General features: G+C 56.0%; 1 protein-coding gene across 5 annotated transcripts; it reads left to right on the plus strand.

Annotated features, from left to right (window-relative positions):
* The first annotated feature begins 2,975 nt into the window (after positions 1 to 2,975).
* On the plus strand, positions 2,976 to 21,894 carry MPP1 (MAGUK p55 scaffold protein 1). Of its 5 annotated transcripts, none has more exons than XM_086469803.1 (12): positions 2,976 to 3,077; positions 9,620 to 9,763; positions 10,103 to 10,181; positions 11,184 to 11,269; positions 12,467 to 12,535; positions 15,752 to 15,948; positions 16,218 to 16,324; positions 17,247 to 17,327; positions 17,944 to 18,024; positions 18,500 to 18,702; positions 19,330 to 19,404; positions 20,740 to 21,894. In XM_086469803.1, exons 1-12 carry the CDS (start codon positions 2,976 to 2,978, stop codon positions 20,914 to 20,916), a joined length of 1,401 nt encoding a protein of 466 aa, XP_086325929.1. In that variant the 3' UTR covers positions 20,917 to 21,894. The 5 variants fall into 5 exon arrangements, with proteins under 5 accessions (XP_086325929.1, XP_086325931.1, XP_086325930.1 ...); XM_086469805.1 differs by having other exon boundaries at positions 15,812 to 15,948; XM_086469804.1 differs by having other exon boundaries at positions 9,620 to 9,712.
* The last annotated feature ends 555 nt before the right edge of the window (positions 21,895 to 22,449 follow it).

The following is a 22,449-nucleotide window of genomic DNA, read 5'->3' on the forward strand; positions in this document are numbered from 1 at the left end:
GTGGATCTGGAGCTATGTGTGGATGATGCAGAAGACTCCAGCTACATAAGTGTGCAACAGGTGCCACAGGAGAGGGACTGATGGGAAAAGCCTACTCCCAGCAGCACTGACTGCCCACTCCAGCAACCTCTGAGTGGCAGATCCATGGGTTTCTGCCTCTTAAACCCCACCCACTTGATGAATCTGCTGTGGAGGAGAAAGGGGTGGGCAGCTAACCCTAAGGGGCAGTCCTGGGCTGGAGGCTACTGCAGGAACTTCAGCCCAGGGACTTTTCTAGGAAGTTTCTTGGGAAGGATGCAGTCAACATTCGAGGGGTGGCCACACTGCCTCTTGGGAACTGAGGGCTCCCTGTCCACCCTGTTGGCCTCAGCCTGCAGCAGACAAGGCACCCAGCAGCCTCAACCAGGGAACGCTCTTTGTGCTGCCCCAAATGATCCTCTTGTCCTCTGTGTACATGGGTCCACGACCAGGCTCACTCCTCTACTTGCTGTGCAGACAAGTAAAACCAGTTTGCACAGAGGGCACTGGCTTTGTCCTGGGACTGAAGTTCCTTATAGTGGCCCATGCTGCACATCAGCATAGGGAAAAAGGCCTGACCTTGCCTCAAAATACACTTGGATCCAAGAAAAAGGAGGGTTTCTAGTTTCTCTGAACTCTCCCCAGTAAAGAGTTTTGCTGCAAGACTCAAACAGCTTCTGTGATCAGAGGGATTAATTTTGGCAGCATCAGGCATGTGAAATCTGAGTCATGATTGAACATTCCTGGGTCTGCCACCAGCAAAGCCCCAGAGACGAGCAACCCTGACCACTGCCTGTCCCATAAAGACCTCCTGTGATCATGGGTCCTCGTTCACATTCCTCTCCCATTACTTCCTTGCAGTCACTAAGACATGTCTCTTCCAAAGGTGTCCGCTGGTCCTGGCTGGCAGACTATCTGAACAATGTGTGGTCTCACCTCTATGAGAACTTCCCACAGGCACTCCTGTACATCCTCCCCAATCACTCTGCTGCTCCTGCTGCTCCTCTGCTGCCTCACGTCCATGTGTGCATCACCTACCATCTGGTGTTCCCTTTCTCTGGGGCAGGTTTGCTCCTCTGGGTCATGCTGTCTGGGTCATAGCTCTGAAATCCCCACTTTCATGAGCAAGATGTGGGAGGTGCACTTCTGGCCACCTGTGTGAGATGCAGAGGAGAAGATTTACAAGGGAGGATGCTGACCGAAAGGTAGTCTGCAGTCTATGAGGCTATAGTTAAAAGTAAGTTACAAAAAATCAGACAGGGCACCACACAAAGCCTGTATCAGAACTTTCCCCAAGCTTCCCGATCAAGGTGTCTGCTCAAGAAATAAGCTTTCTGGCTCCGTTTGCGTACAAAGATGATGTATTCCCAGCGACACAGTCTGAATTCCCCTGTGGGATATGTTGGGGGCAGACCTCCAGCACTTTCCCGCCTCTGAGCACCCACCTTGTGAGGGGCAGGGCTGGGCTGCCTTGCTGCAGCAGAGTGAGCTCTCCTCCCTCCCTGCCTGGGCTGTGCTGCTGGGGCTCTTTCCTCCTGGCAGCCTTAGACAGCTGCTGGGGCTGATCATCAATTGCATCAGCTCCTGCAGCCCCCACACCTCCTCTTCACCATCTCTCACAGCACTCTGGGCTTTCTGATAGCCCAGTCAGGAGCAGTTTTATTCCACCAGGGTGGGAGAAACTTGCTGTCAGAAGAAGATGTGTTTTCTTTCTTTTCTTTTTCTCCTCCCCTTATTCCCCTGCTTTCCTGTTTCCTTTCTCTAGTGATTTACATCCTTCTTTTCCTTGTATTTCTTAGGATAACTTTAGACTGAGGCAACCTGGGGAACTCATCTAGCAGCAGTGTGGGAGTCCAGTGAAAGGAAACCTCAAAACCTCCAGGATTCCAGGCATGGCATGAAAAACCCTTTCAATTATTGTCTTAAAGAATATTCCACTAGAATTAATTTCCCCAAACAAAGCTTGGACTTCCCTTGGGCTCTGGCATCAGTAAGACTCATAGCAAGAGCACAAAAAGTTTGACAACAGCCCTTCACACCACATATAGCTCACAAATGCAGGGACCTGCCACCCCACCCATAGCCAGGCAAGTTGCAGGTGCACGAGGAGGTGGAAGACCCAGAACAGCATGAGGGGAACACAGTGCAGAGAAATCCCTGGGTCTCCTCACTTTGGAGGCACCCTGGAGCACAGCACACCCCGCTCTGCACACCAGTGGGGCCCAGGGATGACCGTTGGCTTGTGAGAGCTGGTATGCACCAATGCTGCTTTGGAGAGCTGCTTCCTGTGCCATTGCAGTGCCTCTGCCCTGGCTGTGAGGGGACAAAGGCTTTCCCTGACTCAGCCTCCTGCCCTGGTTTTGGCAACCACGCCAGCTGGTGTGAGGGATGCAGCCAGCCCCTCCCAGCAGGGTCCCATGAGCGTCCAGACTAGTCAGCACGCTCCGTGGCACGCACAGACTGACAGCTCTGCTACCGCTTGGGCACGACCAGGGGCTGGCAGGGGCCAGGGGCTGTTCCCACCAGACGCATCATGGGGAAAAGACTCCACGCGGGCAGCGAGGTGACGGTCTGAGTGGCAGCTAGCGGTGCTGATGTGCCGCTTGTGCAGGTACGCCGAGCCCCATCCCCTCCACTTCTGGACTGCCTCCGCCTGCCCCGCACCTGCCTGCCGGCGGCGGCGAGAGCCAGCTCGCGCACGGCGCCGCTGCCCGCGGGGCAGGCCTTGGCCCGCCCCCGGCCGCCTGGCTCCGCCCGGCGTCGCGCCGCCCGCCCGCCAGCCCGCAGGCCTCCCCCCGCCCGCAGGCCTCCGCCCGCTGCCACACGGGCGGAACGGGCGTGCAGCCCGCGGCGTTGCCGGAGCTGGGGCCGGGGCCGGGGCCGGGGCCGGGGCGCTCTACTGGAGCCAGCAGAACCGGCTGCAGCTGCTGGGGCAGTGGCGGCGGATCGGCGGCGACATGACCCTCAAGTCGGGGCGCAGCGCCAGCGCCGGCAGCATGCGGACGGCGCTCTCCGACCTCTACCTGGAGCACCTCCTGCAGAACCGGGCCAAGCCCGAGGTGAGCGGCGGCTGGAGGGCAGTGCCGCCCTCCAGCCCAAATCCGCCCCCGGGAGAGCGCGCCTCCCCCCCCGGCCCCCCTCTCCGCCGAGGCCGGGCGACGGAGCGCCGAGGTGCCCTCCTCTTTCCCCGCGGGCTCTTAGCCCAGCACCCTGTGCCCAGCTTAGGCCCGGCACGGAACCCCCAGGGGACCCCGTCCTTCCCGCACATGCAGGGGGGAGCAGGGCCCCTAAGGCAGAGACTCCACTGTGGGCATCCAGGTACGGGCCCTGCTTGTGGCACTGCTGGTCCCCAACCCCCCAGGAGCGGGGCTTCTCGCTGGAGGACGTGGGGCACCTTGGAGGAATGGGCCAGCATGGCCAGGCAGGGAAGAAGGAGCTGGGTGCAGGGGAGGAAGACTTCAGCATCCTGCCACGGAGGAGCTTGTGCTTGTTTTGCTGCAAAGTTGTAGCTGGTCGGAACTGGAACTGCCTGTCACATGAGCTGATTCAGCTGCTGAGCAACCTCCGGGTCCACAGTGTGGGCTGGAGTGGGGGTGGTAGTGGATCTCAGCCCCAGAGAAGGAGGATGCAACCAGCCCTTCTCACACTTACCCCGGGGCAGGGAGTGGGCGGGGGGGTGTGCACACACCACTTCCAACAGGAGAGCCGGCTACACCAGATGTCTTGGTTCTGCTGGGGCGGCTCCTTCCCCAGCTGGTGTCATTTGGGGTAGCTTGGGTGCGATCGGGAGAAGGTCAACAGTTCCTGGTGCTCAGCAGCTGGTGCTTTTTTCACATCAGAGATGTTCAACTTTGAACAAAAGTTCCTGATGGAGCCATGACATGAGGTTTCCTTGTGGCTATGGGAGACTCAGGGAGCTGGGCCTGTCCTGTTGGACACTGCAGCATCCAAAAGAGGCTCGTCAGATCTGTCCCACGCCAGATCATGCACTTTTTGTGGCTCAACCCTGAGCACTTTAAAGAAAAAGAAAAAAGCTTTTAAAGCAAAGCGTCTGCATCGGGCAGCTGCTGAGAGAAGCTCTCCCATCCCTCTGCCTGCAGGATCCAGGCAGAGGGCCTGCCTGGCCGCAGGCAGAGCAGGGATAAATCGCCAGTGGCAGTGGGGCATGGAAAATGTAGGAGCTGGCCTACAGCTCCCTGACATTACAGTATATTTATTCCAGTAGGGATGGAGAAATGGCAAATTGGGATCTGCTGTGGCATTTTAAGAGGAGCCTCTGTAGGGCTGGCATCCAACTGGGGTTATGTGTCCTGAGCTTGCCAGTCGCTCATGTGCTCCTCCCCATGTCATGTGCATGCAGAGATAGTGCTGGCCTTCGGTGGCTGTGGGCTCCTCTGTGGGACAGTAGGGACATTGCCCAGCAGCAGCTCTCAGGAGGGGTGCTGGGTCCGCCTGGCTGCTCCTTGGCTGGGATCAAACAGGGTGGCTGGGAGGTTTCTCTTCCCCATTTCCTCTGGCAGAGCCATGCACTGGGAAGTGCTGTGCCACATTCCTTCTGTGATGGCAGGGCATGCAAACCCTCAGCGAGCGGAAACCATGTCATTGCTAGAAAACAAGCCAAAGTAGAGGAAGCTGCTTGCCCTCTTCCCTTGAGTCCCACCATGTGACTGCATATCTTTTCCTTGTATCCCAAATGGCAAATACAGGTTTACTGAAGAGGTGTGGGCTTTATTCCCAGCTGTGCACCTGCTTGGCAGGGTGACCTTGCGCTTGTCCCCTTATCAGCTCTTACTCAGTTCCCCAGCTGTAAAACCGTCAGTGAATGTGACCTTTGCGAGTCTGGTGCAGAAAAGGAGGGTCCTTCTGGAGTGAGCTTAGCCTGAGGGTGCAGAGGGGACACTGGGCTTCCCTGTGGGCAGCAGTTCACAGCATCCAACCAGCACCAGCTCCAGAGCAAACTGAGGCCACAGTCCCCAGGGACCAATTCCTGAAATAACCACAGGCAAAACTTACAGTTGAAAGCTGAGCAAATCTTCTGGGCTTGACCAAAATGAAGTGGGACGGTCTGGTTCCAACTTTTTAATCTCAAATGCATTTTGCCATGTTCCAGTCCTGTAACTACTGCAGGGGAAAAGCCATTTTGCAGGGCTTATTCTGCAAGGTGGGAATGGAGCAGTTGCGCAGCTCCTCAAGTTTTCTTCTGTCAGTGTTGTGGTTTTACTGACTCTCTCTTGGAGGAGACCAATTTCACAAACACATCTGGAAGGCTGCATCAGCCTTTCCTGGTGGGAAGATGGTGCCTCAGCCAAACTGACTGTGCTCCCTTGAAAACCTGACCCTTCTCTGTTGCACTCCCATCAGCTGGAGTCAATGCGAGGGCATGTAGAGCCAGTAGCATCTTCTGGCTTCCATGACAGCTTGTTTATCCCTCCTATTTCTCTGTTCACCTTCCCACTGTGACCTGTTGGTGTTGCTAGGCCTTTTCCCAGTGTCATCAATGTAATCCTGTTTGGTTTAAATGCTTTCAAAGCAGAAAACCTGGATAATACTGCTGGAAGGGGTCTTAGGTGAGGTTGCTGCTGCAGTTGTGCCAGCAGACCCGAGAAAGCAGTAGCCCCCAGACAAGACAGGGATGACTTCCAAATGTCCACATGGCTGTTGTTCCCCAGCCTTCTTGAGCAGCCCAAAAGCAACTCCAAAGCTCAATTTTTTTTTCCTAGTTTGCTCTTTTTTCACATTGCTGTGTTTTTTTAAGCTGTACTGAGACCAGGATGCATGCATCTGCTGGACAGTGGGGAGCACTAGAGGGTGAGAGGAGAGGCTGCTGGGCCAGGACATCTCTGCACCAAACAGTGCCCCAGCCTCCCTGCACACACCCACAGTGATTATAATGTGAGGGAGCTGGGATTTTGTTGTTCACTGTGGGCAGTGGAGTGTGTCTCTCTGCCAGCGGAGAGGGCAATCCCAGGGGATCCTGGCTGCAGGATTCCCTCGTGCATCTGAGCTGCTGTACTTTGGAGGCCTGCTTGGCCCCCATGCTGGCATCGTCTGATGTTTTTCCACGGGTGCGCCAGGGGGTCCTGCTCTTCCTGGGCCACCTGATATTGAAGTCCCTTGGTTAGAGCAGCAACGAGAGCCCAGGAACCAAACCACCAAACGTGCCCTTTGCAGTACAGTGCTGCTTTCTCCAAGTGCTTCTTCAGCCTCCTGCAAACAAACTGCCCAGTTAATGTTTGATTTGCCTGGTGGCGTGCAGCTGGGCTTAGCCAGCACAACCGAAGGACCAACGCTGGCAGACAATGCTGACACAGCCAGAGGACAGAATGCCAAGCCCTGGAGTCATCACCAAGGATTGCTCCACACTCACTGAGTTTCCTGTTGGCAAACACTGCCCAGGGAGCTGGTGCCCTTCCCTCTGCCCCAGGGTATGGGGCAGAAATCCGAGGTCTTGAGGAAAATGCAGGCAGGGAGCTGGGGTTCACCTCTGATCTATAGAGTTGGTGGCTCCTCTGTGCATTGACACCTGGAGCAGGATTTGTGTGAGGGTTTGTACCCTAACCAGCAAGCTGCAAGGCACCTGTAGGGCTGCTGGGTGCCCCACTGGGGCTGTTCAGCCCTGCCCAGCACCCAGCAGCCCTATCGCACAGCCCCCCAACCTCCTCACCCCACATCTGTCCCAAGGCTGGCCCCAGCGGTGACTGAGCCTGGGGCTGTGCAGAACCGGCAGTGGCTGGTGACCATGGAGCCAACTCTTAGTAGCACTCGCAGATGTTTTCTGCGGAGCAGCACAGAAGTAGCAGGGTCTAGCTGGCTGCCAGCATGACTTGAAAGGCTCTTGAGGTCACACAGGCTATGCCAGGCCAAGCCGTCTGAGAGTGTGTCAGCTGCCAGGAGAGTGCAGGGTAGGTGATCCGTCCAGCCAGCTCACATACATGGAGCGCAAGAGCCAGGCATGCCTCCCATCTCTGTCTTCTGGATGCCCAATACCAGAATCTGTCACCCTGTGGGTCCTGGTCCTCCTTGTGAGCCAGGCGTTTTCCCATCCCCATCCACTGGCTGCCCAGTGCAGTCAGCAAAAGTCCATGCCATCCCAGCGTGGCTCTGTTTGGGGCAGAGGGAGTTGCTAGAGGACCCTGCTGGGTTCAGAGCTGCCATGAAGTGACTGGTGGCAATCCCCAGGCACAGCAGCCTCTAGTGACAAGGCTTGCTCTCTGGCTTGCTCTCTGGGAGTCACCAGGGTGACACTGGTGCTGTGTCAGCATCGAGGGCTGGGTGTTTTCTCCAGCTTTCAGCAAAAGCAAAGGTCGGGGCTGAGAGGCCTAGCTGGTGGGGACAGCAGGGATGGGAACTCCCAGCCCCTGGAGCAGACAGTGCTGTGTCCTGGGTCATCAAGCTCTGCTGAGCCTGGAGGTTTGAAGCCAGGGATTGCACAGTGTAACACTTTCCCAAGGCATGGCTAAGCTGTGATCTGTGCTGACTCAAACCACCTCATGGGCACTTTGGCCTCAGAGAACTTCCTCGTTCCTCCTTTTCCTCCCACCTGCTGGCTCAGTAGAGCTGGGCCAGCCAGCAGAGAGTTGAGGGCCAGCTCTAGGCACCTGCATTGCTGGATCTGTCCCTATGCCCTGTGAATGGCACAGTAGCAACATGCCCTACTGGGGCTGGCAAGCCAGGATGGGGGGCTGCAAGTTGCTCTTCCTTCCACCCTGTGAGTCCTTGGCCCAGGTGCTGCTCTGGGCTGGGATTCAGTCTCCTCCTCCGTGTTTAAGCTGTTAGCAGCCAGAGCCCACGTGGTCACCTTTTTCCTCTGAGGAGGAGGTTGGTTGGCTCTTACAGAAGTAGGTGACATAAAAATAAATCACGCATGTTCCCTGTCGCTGCAGTGTGGGCAGCTGCGCCCTTCCCAGTTCCCTGCTCCCTTCCTGCCTCGGTCTCGGCAGTGCCCTTTCATCGAGGCTGCGACAGTGACCTTGCCTTGATGCTGGTCCATCCCTCTCTGCCAGCGCCTCTCCTGCTGGCCCAGCTAGTTCTGGCTCTGCTGCTTCTGTCTTTGGCTCCCTTACTCATTTTGGCCATTGCATAGGGCTGGGCCACTGTCTTAGCCCAGCAGCACTCGGCCCCGTCCCTATGAAAGCTAATTTTGTTGTGGTTTAGTGTTGAGGCTGCACCCCACCAGGAAATGCTTGTCACCCCAGCTGCACCCGCACAAATCTCCCCACAGCCTGGCTGGATCTCGCCCCTTGCCAGCATGGGGTTGCACCATCTTCTCCACACTGGGCCTGGTGCCTGCAGCAGGTCAGAGTGAGCCAAGGCAGCTGGGTCAGGCTGCCACTTCCTCAGCCACTGACATGGAGCTCCAGGGCCTGGCGCTTGGTCGAATGTTGGCAAGTTGGCGTGTGGTGGGGAGAGGTGTTGGCTCTGCCTGGATGGGCATGATGTGCCGCGTTGCTGGTGCGGGACTAAAGCCAGTGAGGACCTTGCTGGATGTCCCTGCAGGTTTGATGGCTGTGGCTCCCAGTGCAGGCACTGCTGGAAGGGAGGGTGCAGGCTGCAAACTGGGCAGCAAAGCCAGCAGCCTGGGGTAGAGTGAGACAGCTGGGAAAGTTTGCTTTGCTTAGAGGGCTAGTGTGGGGATTTGAGTGTGCTGACAAGGCGGGCAGGGACTGCGAATCAAAGCTGGCCTGGGTTTTGCTGGGCAAACACCGATTTGGCAGAGGCTCAAGGGGCCAAAACAGCACATCTGCAAGCTGTGTAGGGACGTTGCCCAGTGTGCCCAGGGGGTTTAACAGGACTGTGCCAGGCTTTCTCAGACTGGGAGGTGGCAGCTCACTTTGCAGTGTCCTTGCTGCATGGCAGGGTGGGTTTGGAGGTCTCTGCCTGGGACCCCATGCACCCTCCACCTGCCGTGGTGCCAGCATGTGCTGGAGATGAAGAACAAGGGTTTCCCCATGGCTGAAAGCCCCTGCTTGGCTTCCCAGTGCTGGCTAGCATGAGCTGGCCTGTATCTGGGAGCTGGAGAGGGGAATGCATTGTTTCTGGCTGGCTTGGGAGCACATTTCCTTCAGTGCCTGGATGTGGATGTGGCTGTGCACCGGGTCAGTTGCCTGTTGATATAGATGAGGAAAGGTTGAACTTGCAAACTGAGAAAGAGCAGAGCCTGGCCCCAGTTCTCAGGGGCGAGTCCCAAGCTGCTCTGTTCACTTGGTGAAGCTGTGCTCGGCTTTATGCTCTGCCATAAGCCAGCTGTGGGTAGAGTGCTGCTGCAACACACAAGTAGTGCTGCAGAAGATAACAGCTGTGGACTGTTTTGGCCTCTACCTGTAGCTTTTCCGAAGTTTTCTTACCTCCTGTGTTTCCCAGGCTGGAAAACTGCAGATCAAGACCACAACCACATCTTCAAGGGTGAAGCTCTTGCTCTTTTTCTTTTATTGCTCTTACTATGCTCTCCTCCAGCCCATGGTTCTCTCCTTCCCCTGTACTCCACCTGCACTCAAAGCACCCTAACATGGTAGACTAGCTCAGCCCCACAGCGGGAAGCCAGCACTCCCAGGCCCTGTTCAGGTGGAGCCCCTAAACTGCAGTCTTTGTTTTGCCCCGACAGGCAATCACTCTGTCCCCGAACACCATGACTGAGGACATTTATACCAACGGCTCAGCAACTCTGGGTAGCCCCTCCCACAGCAATGGCCGAGAGGTGCAGAAGATACGCCTCATCCAGTTTGAGAAGGCCACGGAGGAACCCATGGTGAGAGCTTGCAAGATCCCAAAGCCTGCTCGCACACAGTGGGGTGGAGGGGCAGGTAGAGCCATACCAACAGGCAGGCCTTGGGGGAAGCAGGAGATTGCTGGAGGCCTCAGCCACAGGAAGAAGGTGCTGGGTCCTGCCTGGGGAGTCAGAGCAAGCTCCATCAAAGGATGGTGACGCTTGTGCCAAGAGAAGCTGCAGCATGCTGGGCTGGCCAAACAGGGGGCTTCTGCCCAGCCACTGTGCAGCCCACCATGGATGTGGGCCTGGAGAGTACTTTGCTGAAAGTGCAGGAGCTCTCCCCTCCAGTGAGCAGTCATGGATTTTCCTGTCTTCCAGGGAATCACGCTGAAGCTCAATGACAGGCAGAGCTGCATGGTGGCCAGGATCTTCCATGGGGGCATGATTCACAGACAAGGTAACAAGGCTGTTGTAGAGGCAGTGTGTGCAGCTGTTTTTTTTCTGTGCAGAGATAAGGCAGCCCTCCAGCACTGCTGGATTTCCCCTGTGATGTGGACATCTGTGTCTGTTCCTCCATTAGGAATGTGTCAGGACTCGCTGGTCTCTCTGCATGGTTGTCATGTTAATACACTGGAGGCTTTAGGGAGAAATGAAGGGTTGGGGGAAGGGCTTTCCCAAAAAGGAACTGGAGACCGTCTGTCTCCATCTCGTGATGCGGTCACTGTAACTAGAGATGGATCACACCTCAGAGACTGTGGAGGAAGCTCTTCCCTTTCCTAAAGTGCACAGGTAGGACAGGCTTGCTGTGGATTGGCACTGCAGACCAAAAGAAGATGCCAGAAGAAATAAATAGGTGCTCTTTTCTTGTTTTGGGTCTTGCCAAGAGGGCATGAAAATGAGATGTTCTGTGCTTGGAAGAAGAGGCCCATTTTCCACCCTTGGATCCAAGTGGGAAGTCTGAGTTTACCCCTGCCAAAATAACCCAGGAGCCATTCCAATAATGCTAGTGGAGCCTGATTATGACAGCAGATCTGAGGCTGTAATCTGGCTGGGTATATAAACTGAGAACAGACAAAGTCAAGAATGCTTGTGTTAAGGGCCCTGTAAGGAGGTTGTTATTTGGCTTCAGGTGAGGTACTTGGGGTTGTGTTTGCATAACTCTGAAACAGGTGCTTTGACCAGTCTAAAGCGCTGAAGGGTACACGGTGGAAAGCAACCTGACAACCTTCAGACTGGATGAAGTGTATTGGGTGGAGGGGGAAGAATTTATTCCCCTTATGCTTTAGTACCATGTGTGCTTAGGTGACAATGTGGCTCCACAAGCATTGCCGAGGCAAACACCAGTGTCCTGGCCACGGCTTGCCCAGGGGGTTGGGAGGCTGGTGGAGCTGTGTGGTTTGTGTTTCATAAGCAGCTCTTGTCCTGTCCTGCATTTTCATGTTTCTCCCATTACTGGCAGGCTCCCTTCACGTGGGTGATGAAATCATAGAAATCAATGGGCAGAGTGTGAGCAACCACTCAGTTGACCAGCTGCAGAAGATGCTGGTAGGTATTTGTGTTTGGCAGGGCTCTTCCCCAGGAAGGACCCCTTTGGCCTGCAGGTGTGCATGCTGGCTGAGCATTCACCCCTGCCTGGTGTCTACCAGAGCCAACACACAGCTGCATGCAGCAGTGTGATGCGTCAGGAGCCAGAGGTGGTGTGCTGGGGTGCTGTAATATGGCCAAGAACCAGGACTGCGTATGCAGCCTTGGTGATCTGCGCTTGCTGTTTGTTTCTGGCCTCCTGAGAGCAGCAGCGAAGGCTGTTGGCTAGGTTCCTGACATGCGATGATGTGGGAGGGCTTGGAAACCACCTCTGCTTGCCAAGGCTGGTGTGCAACTCCATCCTAGGGGCTGGCTGCTCTTGCAGACCTGAGCTGCTCCTGCAGGTCACCTTGATGCAATTTTCCTGCTGCTAAGGTCACAGTAATCCTGCCAGGCCCTTGCTAGAGACAGCTTTGGATAGGGTCTCAGGCCTGCCTTCAAACACTGAGACCATCCTGATTGATGCCCAACATGTGGAACCTGGCCAGAGGGAGGTGGTGCTGAGGACATCCACCAGCAGCCTAAGCAGGAGGCCTGGCCCTGCTGCAGTGCCACGGTCCTCTCCTGCCTGGTGGTGGGACATCCCTGCACCAGAGAGCAGACAGTGGGATCAAGGAAGAGCTTGTCTTTGCCTGGGTCCTGAGAAGGGCAGTTGGCCCAGGAGGTTCCTCCAGGCCTCCAAATGTGACTGTCCGCACGGGACTACGTAGGTCTCGCAAAGCACATGGGGCAGCAGTGCATCTGGCCTGTGGCAGGCAAGGGAGTGCTGTGCCTCTAATGTTACCAGGAGGGCAGGAGCAAGAGGACAGCATGAAGGGGACAGATGAAGGGGACCATGCAGAACCAGCCTCTCCTTCCAGGCTCCTCACTGGGGCAGCCAGGCCGGAGATGATACAGATCTCCATGTTTGTGCTAGGGGTGTTGGTGCCCCCGCCATGGGGATGGGACAAGCATGGCCCCAGCAGAGCTGTTTCTGGCCAGGCTGTGGTGTCACCCAGCATCACAGCATGGCTGGGAGACCCAGGAGCCTTGCCTTTGCGGGTCCTGGCACTCAGCAGCTCCCTGCACAGGTTGCTGCTGTTGGGTTGCCTCCAAGCTCCACCTCCTCCAACTCTTTTTTTTTTTTTTTTTTTCTTCTCCCCTTCCTTTGTTCACTAGAAAGAAACCAAGGGGATGGTCTCAATAAAAGTAATTCCCAACCAACAAAGTCGCCTCCCTGCTCTCCAGGTAAGTGCAGCCTCCAGACCCACAGGCTGTGCAAGGACCTGGCTGTAGGGCCAGGTGGGACCAGAGCAAACCATGGGGCATCAGCACTGGGGAGAGATCTGTGCTGAGCCAGGGGAAGTGCACTGCCCAGTCACCTTGCCTGAGCTGATGGAGGATGAAGGGACCTCTCCTGTGCTTACATCGCTGTGAACAAGCAGATTTTGACCTGTGTGGGTGTATTTACCCAATGTGTGTGTAGGAACATGGGCCTGGGATGCCTGAGCCACAGCAGTCCATATGCAGTGTTTGGTGATGGGAAGGCAGCAGTGTGTACACACGAGGAAGCACAAGAGAGTTTCCTGCCACCTTCAGAGCTGCGGCCATTAGAACCGCATCCCCGTTACAGGGCCAGAGCAGCACGCCCAGGTTCAGCACTGGGCTCTCACTGCTCCCCACCATCACTGATGCCTGGTGCATCAGCCACAAGGAGGGTGCCGTAGGTCCAGCTGTCGCTGGCACGCTTGCGAACAGCGAGTGGGAGGAAGGAAGCAGTGGGGAAGAAGGCAGTTCCTTGCGCCTGCTGCCACTGTTAGGGTGCGGGTGACAAGCTGTGGCAGGGGGTAACACCTGCCTGGTTTTGCCTTTGAAGTCCTACTGTGGCCGAAATACTCCGGGTAGTGGGGAGTATTTCAATAGTGGCTCTCTGCCAAGACTTCAGTGTGTGGTGGCTGGGATGCTGTCCTGTCTCCAAGTGCAGGAGCCAACCCCAGCGCAGCTCCCCCATCATGACAGGCAGGAGGGGGAGAGGAACTCAGAGGCAGAGGGTGGGGGCTGGATGGTGCTGGGGGAGCCCATGTCACCCTCATTCCTTACACAGAGAAGCTAAAGTCTCTGAACATGGTGGCATGTGAAAACTCTCCATTTCTTGCTCAGCCCATGCTGTCCCCGTTCCAGCCCAACCAGCCTTGCACGTGTTTGTTTATTAAACGGTGGCCCATGTCTGGCCTTCCCTGCTGTCCATCTGCCCTCCTTGGCTTGATCCAGCCAGCTCCAATGGGCCAGCCCAGCTCAGTACCATGGGAAAAGTTACTTCTGAGAAAAAGGACAGAGTTGCTGGCTCACCTGAGGCTGGCAGTGGGCTCAGGGAAGGACACAGGGACAAACTCCTTCCCAGCAACAGTTGTCCTCCCTCTTGCTGTGTCCAGGGCTATGGTGCTGTCTGCTCCCCAGAACCACAGCTCACAGGCAGCCCGTGTCTCTGCTTGTTGCAGTCCACCAGTGAGAGTGGGCTTTTGATTTTGTTTCAACTCCTGGATCCTTAGGATCACCTTCATTTTAGGGCCTGGCAGGCAGGACAGTGCAGATCCTGGCATCATGATGCCCACCTGCCCTGGCTTGCCCCACAGCCTGGCAGCCAGCCACTTTGAGGCCAACTGAGTGTCTCTTGGGGCAGGTCTGCTTGGGAGGGAAGAAGCACTGAGCACTCAGGGCTCTCAAGGTCACCTCCAACCTGTTCCCAGGTGCAGACTGCAGCCTTTTGACTTAAAAGACCAGGGCTTATGCTGGAGCCTACTCAATACCTGCACTTACAGCCCCAGAGAGGGGCCTGACAGCAGGCAGGCAAATAGCTTGCATTTGGAGCTGGCTGTTTGCAGTCCATAGGTCTATGCCTGGAGCTGTCTGATGCTAACTCCTAATTGGTGTAAGGAAGTGTCTTTTCAAATGTGACCTGGCTATGTCTGGCTTTGGGTACTGGGGCTGTGGAAGCAGAGGGCTCCAGACAGGTGCCTGGACAGTGCTTGCTGTGTCTCCCTTGTGTGTTTGTGTTGGTGACCAGCTTCCTGGTGCCAGAGTGCTTTCAAAGCAAGCATCAGTCCTCATCCTGAAAGGAGATTCCACTCTTGTCTTCCATTGTGAGAGATGTCATGTCACAGCTTGATCCATATGCTTTGCTTTTCTGGCAGTGAAAGGGAACCATGATAATGTCCTGCTGGCCCTGGGCCCCTATCCTAGTCCTGACCTGGTACTGATCTTGTCAGGTGCCCTGGTCAGAGACAAGTTGCAGCTGCAGCAGCGTTTGAGATGAGAAGCCGTTCATCCAGACACCGAGAGCAAGTGGCAGTGCAGAAAATGCTGGGTGCACATGCATGGTCCCCCCTTCTCCCAAGGATATGTGCCTTTCATCCATCCTGTTGCTGTCTGATGGCCTGTTCTTCCTGAACAGCCTTCCTGGAAAACAAGATCTGTGTGCAAAAGCCACATGCCGTTTCTCTCCTGACCTTGCAAAGATGCTTGGGGGCAGTGAGAATGCAGAGGTGCCTGGCTGCCTGCTGGTTTCAAGAGGGCTTGGGGCTGGGGGGGCCACACAGTGGGATGGGCTGCCCCAGTGGGACTCCCTCCCAGAGAGCTGAGTGAGCAGAAGGGACAGGGAAAGGCCACTTTTTTGTGCCTTCCTGGTCCCCAGGGCTTCCCCAGCCCTAAGAGGGTGGCACAATAGCCTGGGAAGCAGCAGCTGCTTGTTTCCAGTTTCAGCTGTGAGGAACGGAACGTTGCAAGCGTAGCTGATGCTGAAGACACCAGGACAGAGTCAGGCAAGGATGGACATGACACCACAGCCTTGGCTCCCTGAAGGTGCCATGCCATGCAGGGGAGTGCCTGGTGCTGGAGAGAGGCCAGGGCGCAACAGCTGGTTATTCCCTGGGGTCCCCAGGACATGGAATTGCAGGTTGCACCATTGTGATGGCTCCTCTCTGCTCACCCCATTGCAGACCCCAGTTGCTGTGCACTGTGTTGTTCCGGGTGGTGGGACTCATCTCTGGTTGGTTCAGCTCATAAGCACTGTGCAGCACCTAGGGGACTGCAGGGGGACTACGTGTCAGGGTTTGAGCACCAGCTGCGGGGCATGCAGGCCTGCCTAGAGGCAGCAGCCGTTTCACTGGCTGGTTTCACAGTAGAGCAAAGATGCAGTCCTCCTCCCTCACCCATCAGCATGTTTCATTGCAGTGCCATGCCTAAGAGCTTCCCCCAAGGCTTTGTGCATCTCCTTTCTCTCCACCTGGCCTCGTGGGGCCTGGAAAGCAGCAGAGGCTGGGGACCCTCCTGGAGCAGGGACCTTGTGCCTGGAGCCAGCTCTGTGGTCACTGCCAGGGGATGCAATGTGGGACCAGGAGCTGGACACGACCAAGTTCGGCCATGCTGCATGGCCATACTGACTCCAGCCTGCTCTCTCTTTTGCAGATGTTCATGAGGGCACAGTTTGACTATGACCCCAAAAAAGACAACCTGATCCCCTGCAAGGAAGCAGGGCTGAAGTTTCAGACTGGTGATGTGATTCAAATCATAAACAAGGATGACAGCAACTGGTGGCAGGGCCGGGTGGAGGGCTCCTGCACCGAATCGGCAGGACTCATCCCTTCTCCGGAGCTGCAGGAGTGGTAGGTCCCCGGATTTGGCCAAAAGGGCTGGATCTGGGAGCGGAGGCGGGAACAGTGACTATTCCTACCAGGAGTGTGACCATGTTGGGTAATACGTGTCACTGCTGGGAAAAGGAGGCAAATGTCCCCTTCATCTGCCACAGGGTGAGCCTTTACTTGTCTCAGCAGCCACCCTGCTTCTCTTGCCCTTGCGTGTCTGAGGGACAATCTTGCTGCTTCCCCAGGGCTTGGGGTGACAGCTGGACCATGGTGGTATCCTCTCTCGGCAGGCGTGTGGCGAGTGTCACCCAGTCCAGTCAGAGCGAATCCCCAAGTTGTAGCCCCTTTGGGAAGAAGAAGAAGTGCAAAGATAAATACCTGGCCAAGCACAGCTCAAGTAAGTGTGAGCAGGGCAATGGGCTCCATCCCCACCCCTGGCCATCACTCCTGCCTCTGGGCAGGGGTGGGTCTGTCCTCCATGGGAGTCAGCCAGAATGGCCCAGCTGGGTGGCAGTGGGTCCTCAGGAGGATACCTGTCAGCTTTTTTGAGTCCCTTCTCCAAAGGCCCGATACTTCTCATGTGGCCACAGCTGTGTCCCCATGCAGCTCTGTAGTGCACGAGGCTGGCTCATGCAGGAGCCAGGCCCTGAGCTCCCATGCTCTCCTGCAGTGACAATCCCTGGCACTCCTGGCCCTGAGCTCCGTGGGAGGTCAGGCTCCTGGGCCTCAAACCCTTCAGGCTGCTGAATGCAGGGCAGGCAGTGGCCTTGCTGCTGCTTAGCAATTAGGGAGCAGCCCAAACTGCTCCCAGCGGCTGCCAAGCCATGCCTCTGGTGAGGCAGGGAGCCTGCCCCTCAGCCACCCCTGCAAATGCCCAGTGCTAAGCATGCCCTGGGCCGGCAAAGGTGGATGCCTGAGGATGTGCTGGCTCCTAGCCCAGCCTGCAGCTCCAACCAGCAACAAACTGGGCTATAAGTCAGCAAGATAAAGCTCCCCCAGCAATGAGCTCCTTGCAGCATCCTGCTGCCTCCCCACCCAGCTTCCTGCTGTCATGAGCAGCATTACTGAGCGAGAGCAGCCCTGGTTTCTCCTCTGGCAGCTGCTGGTCCAGCTGCCCAGCACCCCCTCCGGACCTCACATGCTGTTTGCTGCTGAAACTGCTGCCTTTTTCCCTGAGCAGCCAAACAGGGACAAGGTCTCAGCCCAGTCCTGATTGTTCCCTCCATTTTGCCCTGGCTTCAGTCTGATACGCAGATGGTCTTGTTGCTGCAGCCAAGCCACCTCTGACCACTCACTGTCTCATTTCTCCTCTGCCCCAGTTTTTGACCAGCTGGATGTGGTTTCCTATGAGGAGGTGGTGAGGCTGCCTGCCTTCAAGAGGAAGACTCTGGTACTCATTGGTAGGTCCTGCCCCAGGCATCCTCTGCAGCACAGGGGCTGTATGTGGTGGGTCCCAGGGTGGGTACTAGGACTGGACAGGGGCAGTGCTGCCCTTCAAAACCTACTAAGTGCTGGGGAGCATTTCTTCTGCCTGCAGCAGTCACCAAGCAGGCTGACCGCCTCCATGGGGCATTGTGCATGGTCTGGCACCGGCACTGCGATGCTGAGGTAGCATTAATTCAGGACTTTCCAGCTCCTAAGTATCTTTATGGATAATTTTTATTAAAAGCAGCTCTGGTCTGTGCAGCTGCACCAAAGCAAGCACTCCCACGCTGTGGGTGCTGAGCACTTGTCGGTGGACCCTGTGGGCATGGGCAGCCCATGCAGCCCAGCCACGCTGGCTGCTTATTGGGCACTGGTCCTCTCTCCAGCTGAGGCTGGAGGCAAGCGTGCCCAGGGCAGGGAGAGCCTCTTCCAGGGCTGGAAGACAGCACAGACCAGCTCAGAAAACAGATCCTGGGCAAGGCCCCAGGAGCTATGTACCTTTCCTCAGGTGGAGAGCTGTGGAGGAGCCCCAGCATCTCCTGCCAGGTTTGTCTAAGCCCAGCCCCAGTGTCCATCACTCTTTCTCGGCAGGGGCCAGCGGCGTGGGCCGTAGCCACATCAAGAACGCTCTGCTCAGCAACAACCCAGAGAAGTTCATGTACCCACCCCCATGTAAGTACCCAGCCAGGATGGAGGGCACAGCACAGGCAGCATTTCCTCTCACCTCCTTGAGCCAGGACCTTCTACAGCAGATAGAAAGTGAGGAGATGTTCCTCCAGCACCACAAAGCCCCCGCTGTCAGAGCCCACCACACAGGGCACTGTAGGGCCTTGCTGCCTGCTGTCCTCCAGGCTGAATCTACCCACAAATGGCTGCAGGGCTGCTACTGCCCACACTGCAGAGACACCTCGCTCACCACATCCCAATGGCCCTCCTTGCGCTGGCTGGGTTCCCTACTTGTCCCAAGCAGGAAGGAGCTGAAAGGGGATTAGTACAGGGTCTTGAGGTACACAGGTCCTCCATGCCCTATCCCCGTGCTCAAAAGGGAAGGCAAGACGCCCAGATCACCCAAAGTAGAGGCTGCCTGCTCTGCTCTGTTCCCCAGTCCTTCTGGGGGCCAGCATTCACCATCTCCCTCCCTCCCCAGACACCACACGCCCGCAGAAGAAGAATGAGGTGGACGGGAAGGACTACTACTTTGTCTCCACCGAGGAGATGACCCGGGACATCTCAGCCAATGAGTTCCTGGAGTTTGGAAGCTACCAGGGAAACATGTTTGGCACCAAGTTTGAAACAGTGCACAAGATCCACCAGCAAGACAAAGTCGCTATTTTGGACATTGAGCCCCAGGTAGGGGAGGAGGGGAAGGGGTGGGCAGGATGCGGACCACACAGATTGAACTACCTGTGTGCTGGCTGTGACTGCCTTTGCCTTCCCCAGTGCACTGCCCACCCACCTTTCCCAAAGGAAAAAGCCAGGGAGTGCTGAAGTGGCATTTCCATCCCAAGACATGGGTGCAGCGAGGGTATTCCCCATCACAGCGCACACCTGGCTGTGACAGCAAGGCCAGGGCCAGGCTGCTGTGGGAGTCGGGGGTGCAGGGCCAGCACAGGCCACGCACAGGGACCCTTTCCCCTCTGTGACACCAAACATGTGGGTGCTGCTTTGCAAAGTGGTGGTTGTGTCCAGTAGCCAGGCCAGAGCAGGGCTGGGTATGCCCTTACGTCCTCCCCGCTGACTTGCAGGGGAAGCCATGCTGGCACTCCTGCTGCAACTTCACCCAACTGCCTCCACATCACCCAACTACCCCCAGGCTCAGGAGCCTATGGGGGGCTTTAGCCTACCACTGCATCACGGGCACCATCACACCCTGGCTGGGGAGCAGAACAGGGTAGTGGGGGACAGCAACCAGGCAACTGCACTTGTTCCCACCCTGAGGAATAGCCACACTGGTTAACTACACCCCTCTCTCCACAGACCCTGAAGATCATCCGCACAGCTGAGCTCTCCCCGTTCATAGTCTTCATTGCCCCAACAGACAAGGCAGAGCAGGTGGGTAGCAGGGCACTGAGGCTGACTCCCCCTCTGGCTGGGCTTGCCTGCCCACAGCAGGGGGACAAGGAGCCTCCTGCAGCAGCCCAGGGCTCTCTCCCTGCTCCACATCAGCTTCTTCTTGCCTGCGTGGATTTTTGTGGTCCAGGAGAGCAGGGCAGCTTCCTCAGTCCAGACCTGAGAAATGGGAATTGTCAATTCCTGCAGCCATAGACTCTCCCTGAGATTGACACTCCCCCAGCAACCATCATCCCTGCAGCATAATCAGCCGTGAACATGTAGTGGGACACACAGTCCAGCACCCCAGGGCTGTCTCCAGCTGCAGCAGTGCTGCAGCAGTGCTGCAGAGCAGGAACATTTATCCTACCATCAGTTATGCAAATACAACACACAAACAGCAGCTCCTTCCATTCGTTGCCTCATTAAGATGCTTATCCCTCCAAAATTAGGATAAAAGCAGCAGATGCTGCAGTTAACTCATGCAGCACCAGTGGTGCTAGCAGCCTCATGCTGCCATTTCCCGCAAAGTCCCTGATGCAGGGAGCAGCGCTGCCTAATCTGCCTTGCTGCAGCCTGGACCAGCTCCCCTGAGGGCTAACCTCTGCAGGGAGATGGGAAGCAATGGGAGAACAAGGAAACCCACAGGACTCATGACAAGCCATGGCCATCTCTCCCAAATCTTGGTATTTGTAAAGGTAAAGACACAGATAGTTTGCAGGGAGCGTGTTTATGCAGCTTTCAGAGCAAGCACTGCACAGGCATTTAGAAGCATGGTAAAGCCAGATGCAGCACGCTGGTGGGAAGGAAGGGGAGCAAGCATCAGGGAAGAAAGAGCAGTTAGGCAGCCTTCTGCCCCCACCTCCATGCCCCATCACCACCACTGCCTCCAGACAGGAATTAACACCTTCTGCTAGCCAGCACTGTTCTGGTCAAAAGCCAGTGCGGAGAGACCATCCTGCAGGGATCCTACCTTCAAACCAGCCTTAGGCCAAGCTGGCTACACTGCATAGTGTAGTAACACGCAGCCTGCTGCTCAGTGAACCTTCTCCTCTCAGGGAGCTGCCACAAAGCATTTTAAAGATACATACAAGACAAAGCAGGTCTGGCCTCACTCTAGCAGGTAACCTGATGCTCCCAGCATTACATAGAAGTCCAGCAAAACCCCCAGACACACACACACAGAGATCACACAACAGCTCCTAGCCTGTTCCAGACAGGCTGCAGGGATGCTCTGTGCTCTGCTATTTAGCAACCATTTGGGTTGTTTTGGTGGTGGGAGTTTGCCTGTTAGGGTGGGCTGCAAAATTCCTGAGCGCTCTGTCCCATTTCTTGCAGTCAGAAGCTTTGCAGCAGCTCCGGAAGGATTCAGAGAGCATCCAGAGCCGATACGCACACTACTTCGACCTCTCGCTGGTCAACAATGGGGTGGAAGAAAGCCTCCAGCTGCTGCAGGAAGCCTTTGAGCAGGCCTGCAGCTCTCCACAGTGGGTGCCTGTCTCCTGGGTCTACTGAGAGGGCATCTGACCCCAGCTGCTTCCCATCAACCATCCTGCAGCTGTGGGGAGAAACCTTCACCTCAGCTTCCCCTGATCCATGCACAGCCCAGCACAGGTCGCTTTCTCTGCTGCTCCACAGACATGGTCTCAGTTGGTTGACATGCACAGGTTCTCCAGATCTGCTCTCCCAGGGGAACGCGGGATAGTGGCTGCCCAGGAGACGTCCACCTCCCATGGCACTACAATGCAGTGCTGTTAGTGGTAACACCAGAGCCCAGAGCACCCAGTTAGCTCAGAGCACAGCTGCCCCGCCTCACAGGGCAAAGGAAAAAACAGTCCTGATGATCCAGCCAATCTCCTCTGCATCAGTCCCAAGGGAGGTGGCAGAGCAGGAGCTTTCCAGGCGGACATCCTCTGCCAGCACAGGAGTGCACACTGCACCACAAACACCTTGAAAGCCTGGCTGGTGTCTGCGAGGCTTCAAGGGAAGCCCACAGCTTAGGAGGCTTCACAGGCTATGCTAGAGCTCCTACATCCAAGGGTTTCACCTCACAAATAGGGAAGAGCAGAAAAACGTGAGCATGGATTTGATGAAGGTGGTGTGGACCCCAGGCAGGTCTTGCCCTGCATTCTGAGTTTTCTAATTCACCCTGTGCAACTGTAGTTGTAAAAACTCACTGTATTTAAATTCTCACCATGCAGCTTGGATTGCTACCACCTGGCCAGAGAAACTGCAGCAGCTAAGGAAGTCCCAGACTAACCCGCCAAGGGACAATTCAATGGGTAAATTAGATCCAGCCAGAAGTATCTGTTGCATGCAGTAGAAACTGTCTCTACAAAGATCATCTAGGCGTGTTTTCCAGAGTCCAGGGTGTCTCACACACTGTATGCAAACATAAAAAGCCACCCACACAAAGGGATTCCTCCGTCTGCAAGAGTGTACTGATGCACAAGCCCACCATGACCATGTCCAGGACACATCACCCTGGCTCCTGGGAAATTTATCATCAATGCTTTCATCATTTAGGTGAAATTAATCTCATTTGTGTGTTTAGCAGTCAGCCAGGGGAAGGGGATTAAAAAGTCTTGTGCAATTTTTTTAAGTATGCCAAAAATAAAATCTGTTGATGTGCAATACGGACCTTCATTCTGATCCACTGCAGGGAAACAATGAGCAGCAATAAACATGTGCTGAAACATTGCTGTGACTGATGTTTTACCTCTTAAGCGGAGCATTTGCTCACAGCTGGAAGTCTGACCCTAACACACGTTAGACAGGCCAGGACCAAACAGTCCCTCCAGCCACTGTCAGACTTCTCCAGCAGCTCACTGCAGCACAGGCCAAAGAGGAAAGAGAACACCCAGCTTCCAGACATACGTCCCAGGGGATTTTACCAGAGTGGAGGGTGACCCCTAAGCACCTCTGAAGGCCTTTGTTGCCCCTCTACTGATGGTCCATGTCAACATCACTACTTCTCTGTACCAGCAACTTGTTCAGGAGAGCAGCAAAGACACTGGGCAGAAGGGGCAGCCATTTATTTACCTGCCC

The sequence above is a fragment of the Leptosomus discolor genome, chromosome 9, assembly GCF_034619465.1.
Source record: "Leptosomus discolor isolate bLepDis1 chromosome 9, bLepDis1.hap2, whole genome shotgun sequence".
In the NCBI taxonomy this organism is placed as follows: Eukaryota; Metazoa; Chordata; class Aves; order Leptosomiformes; family Leptosomidae; genus Leptosomus; species Leptosomus discolor.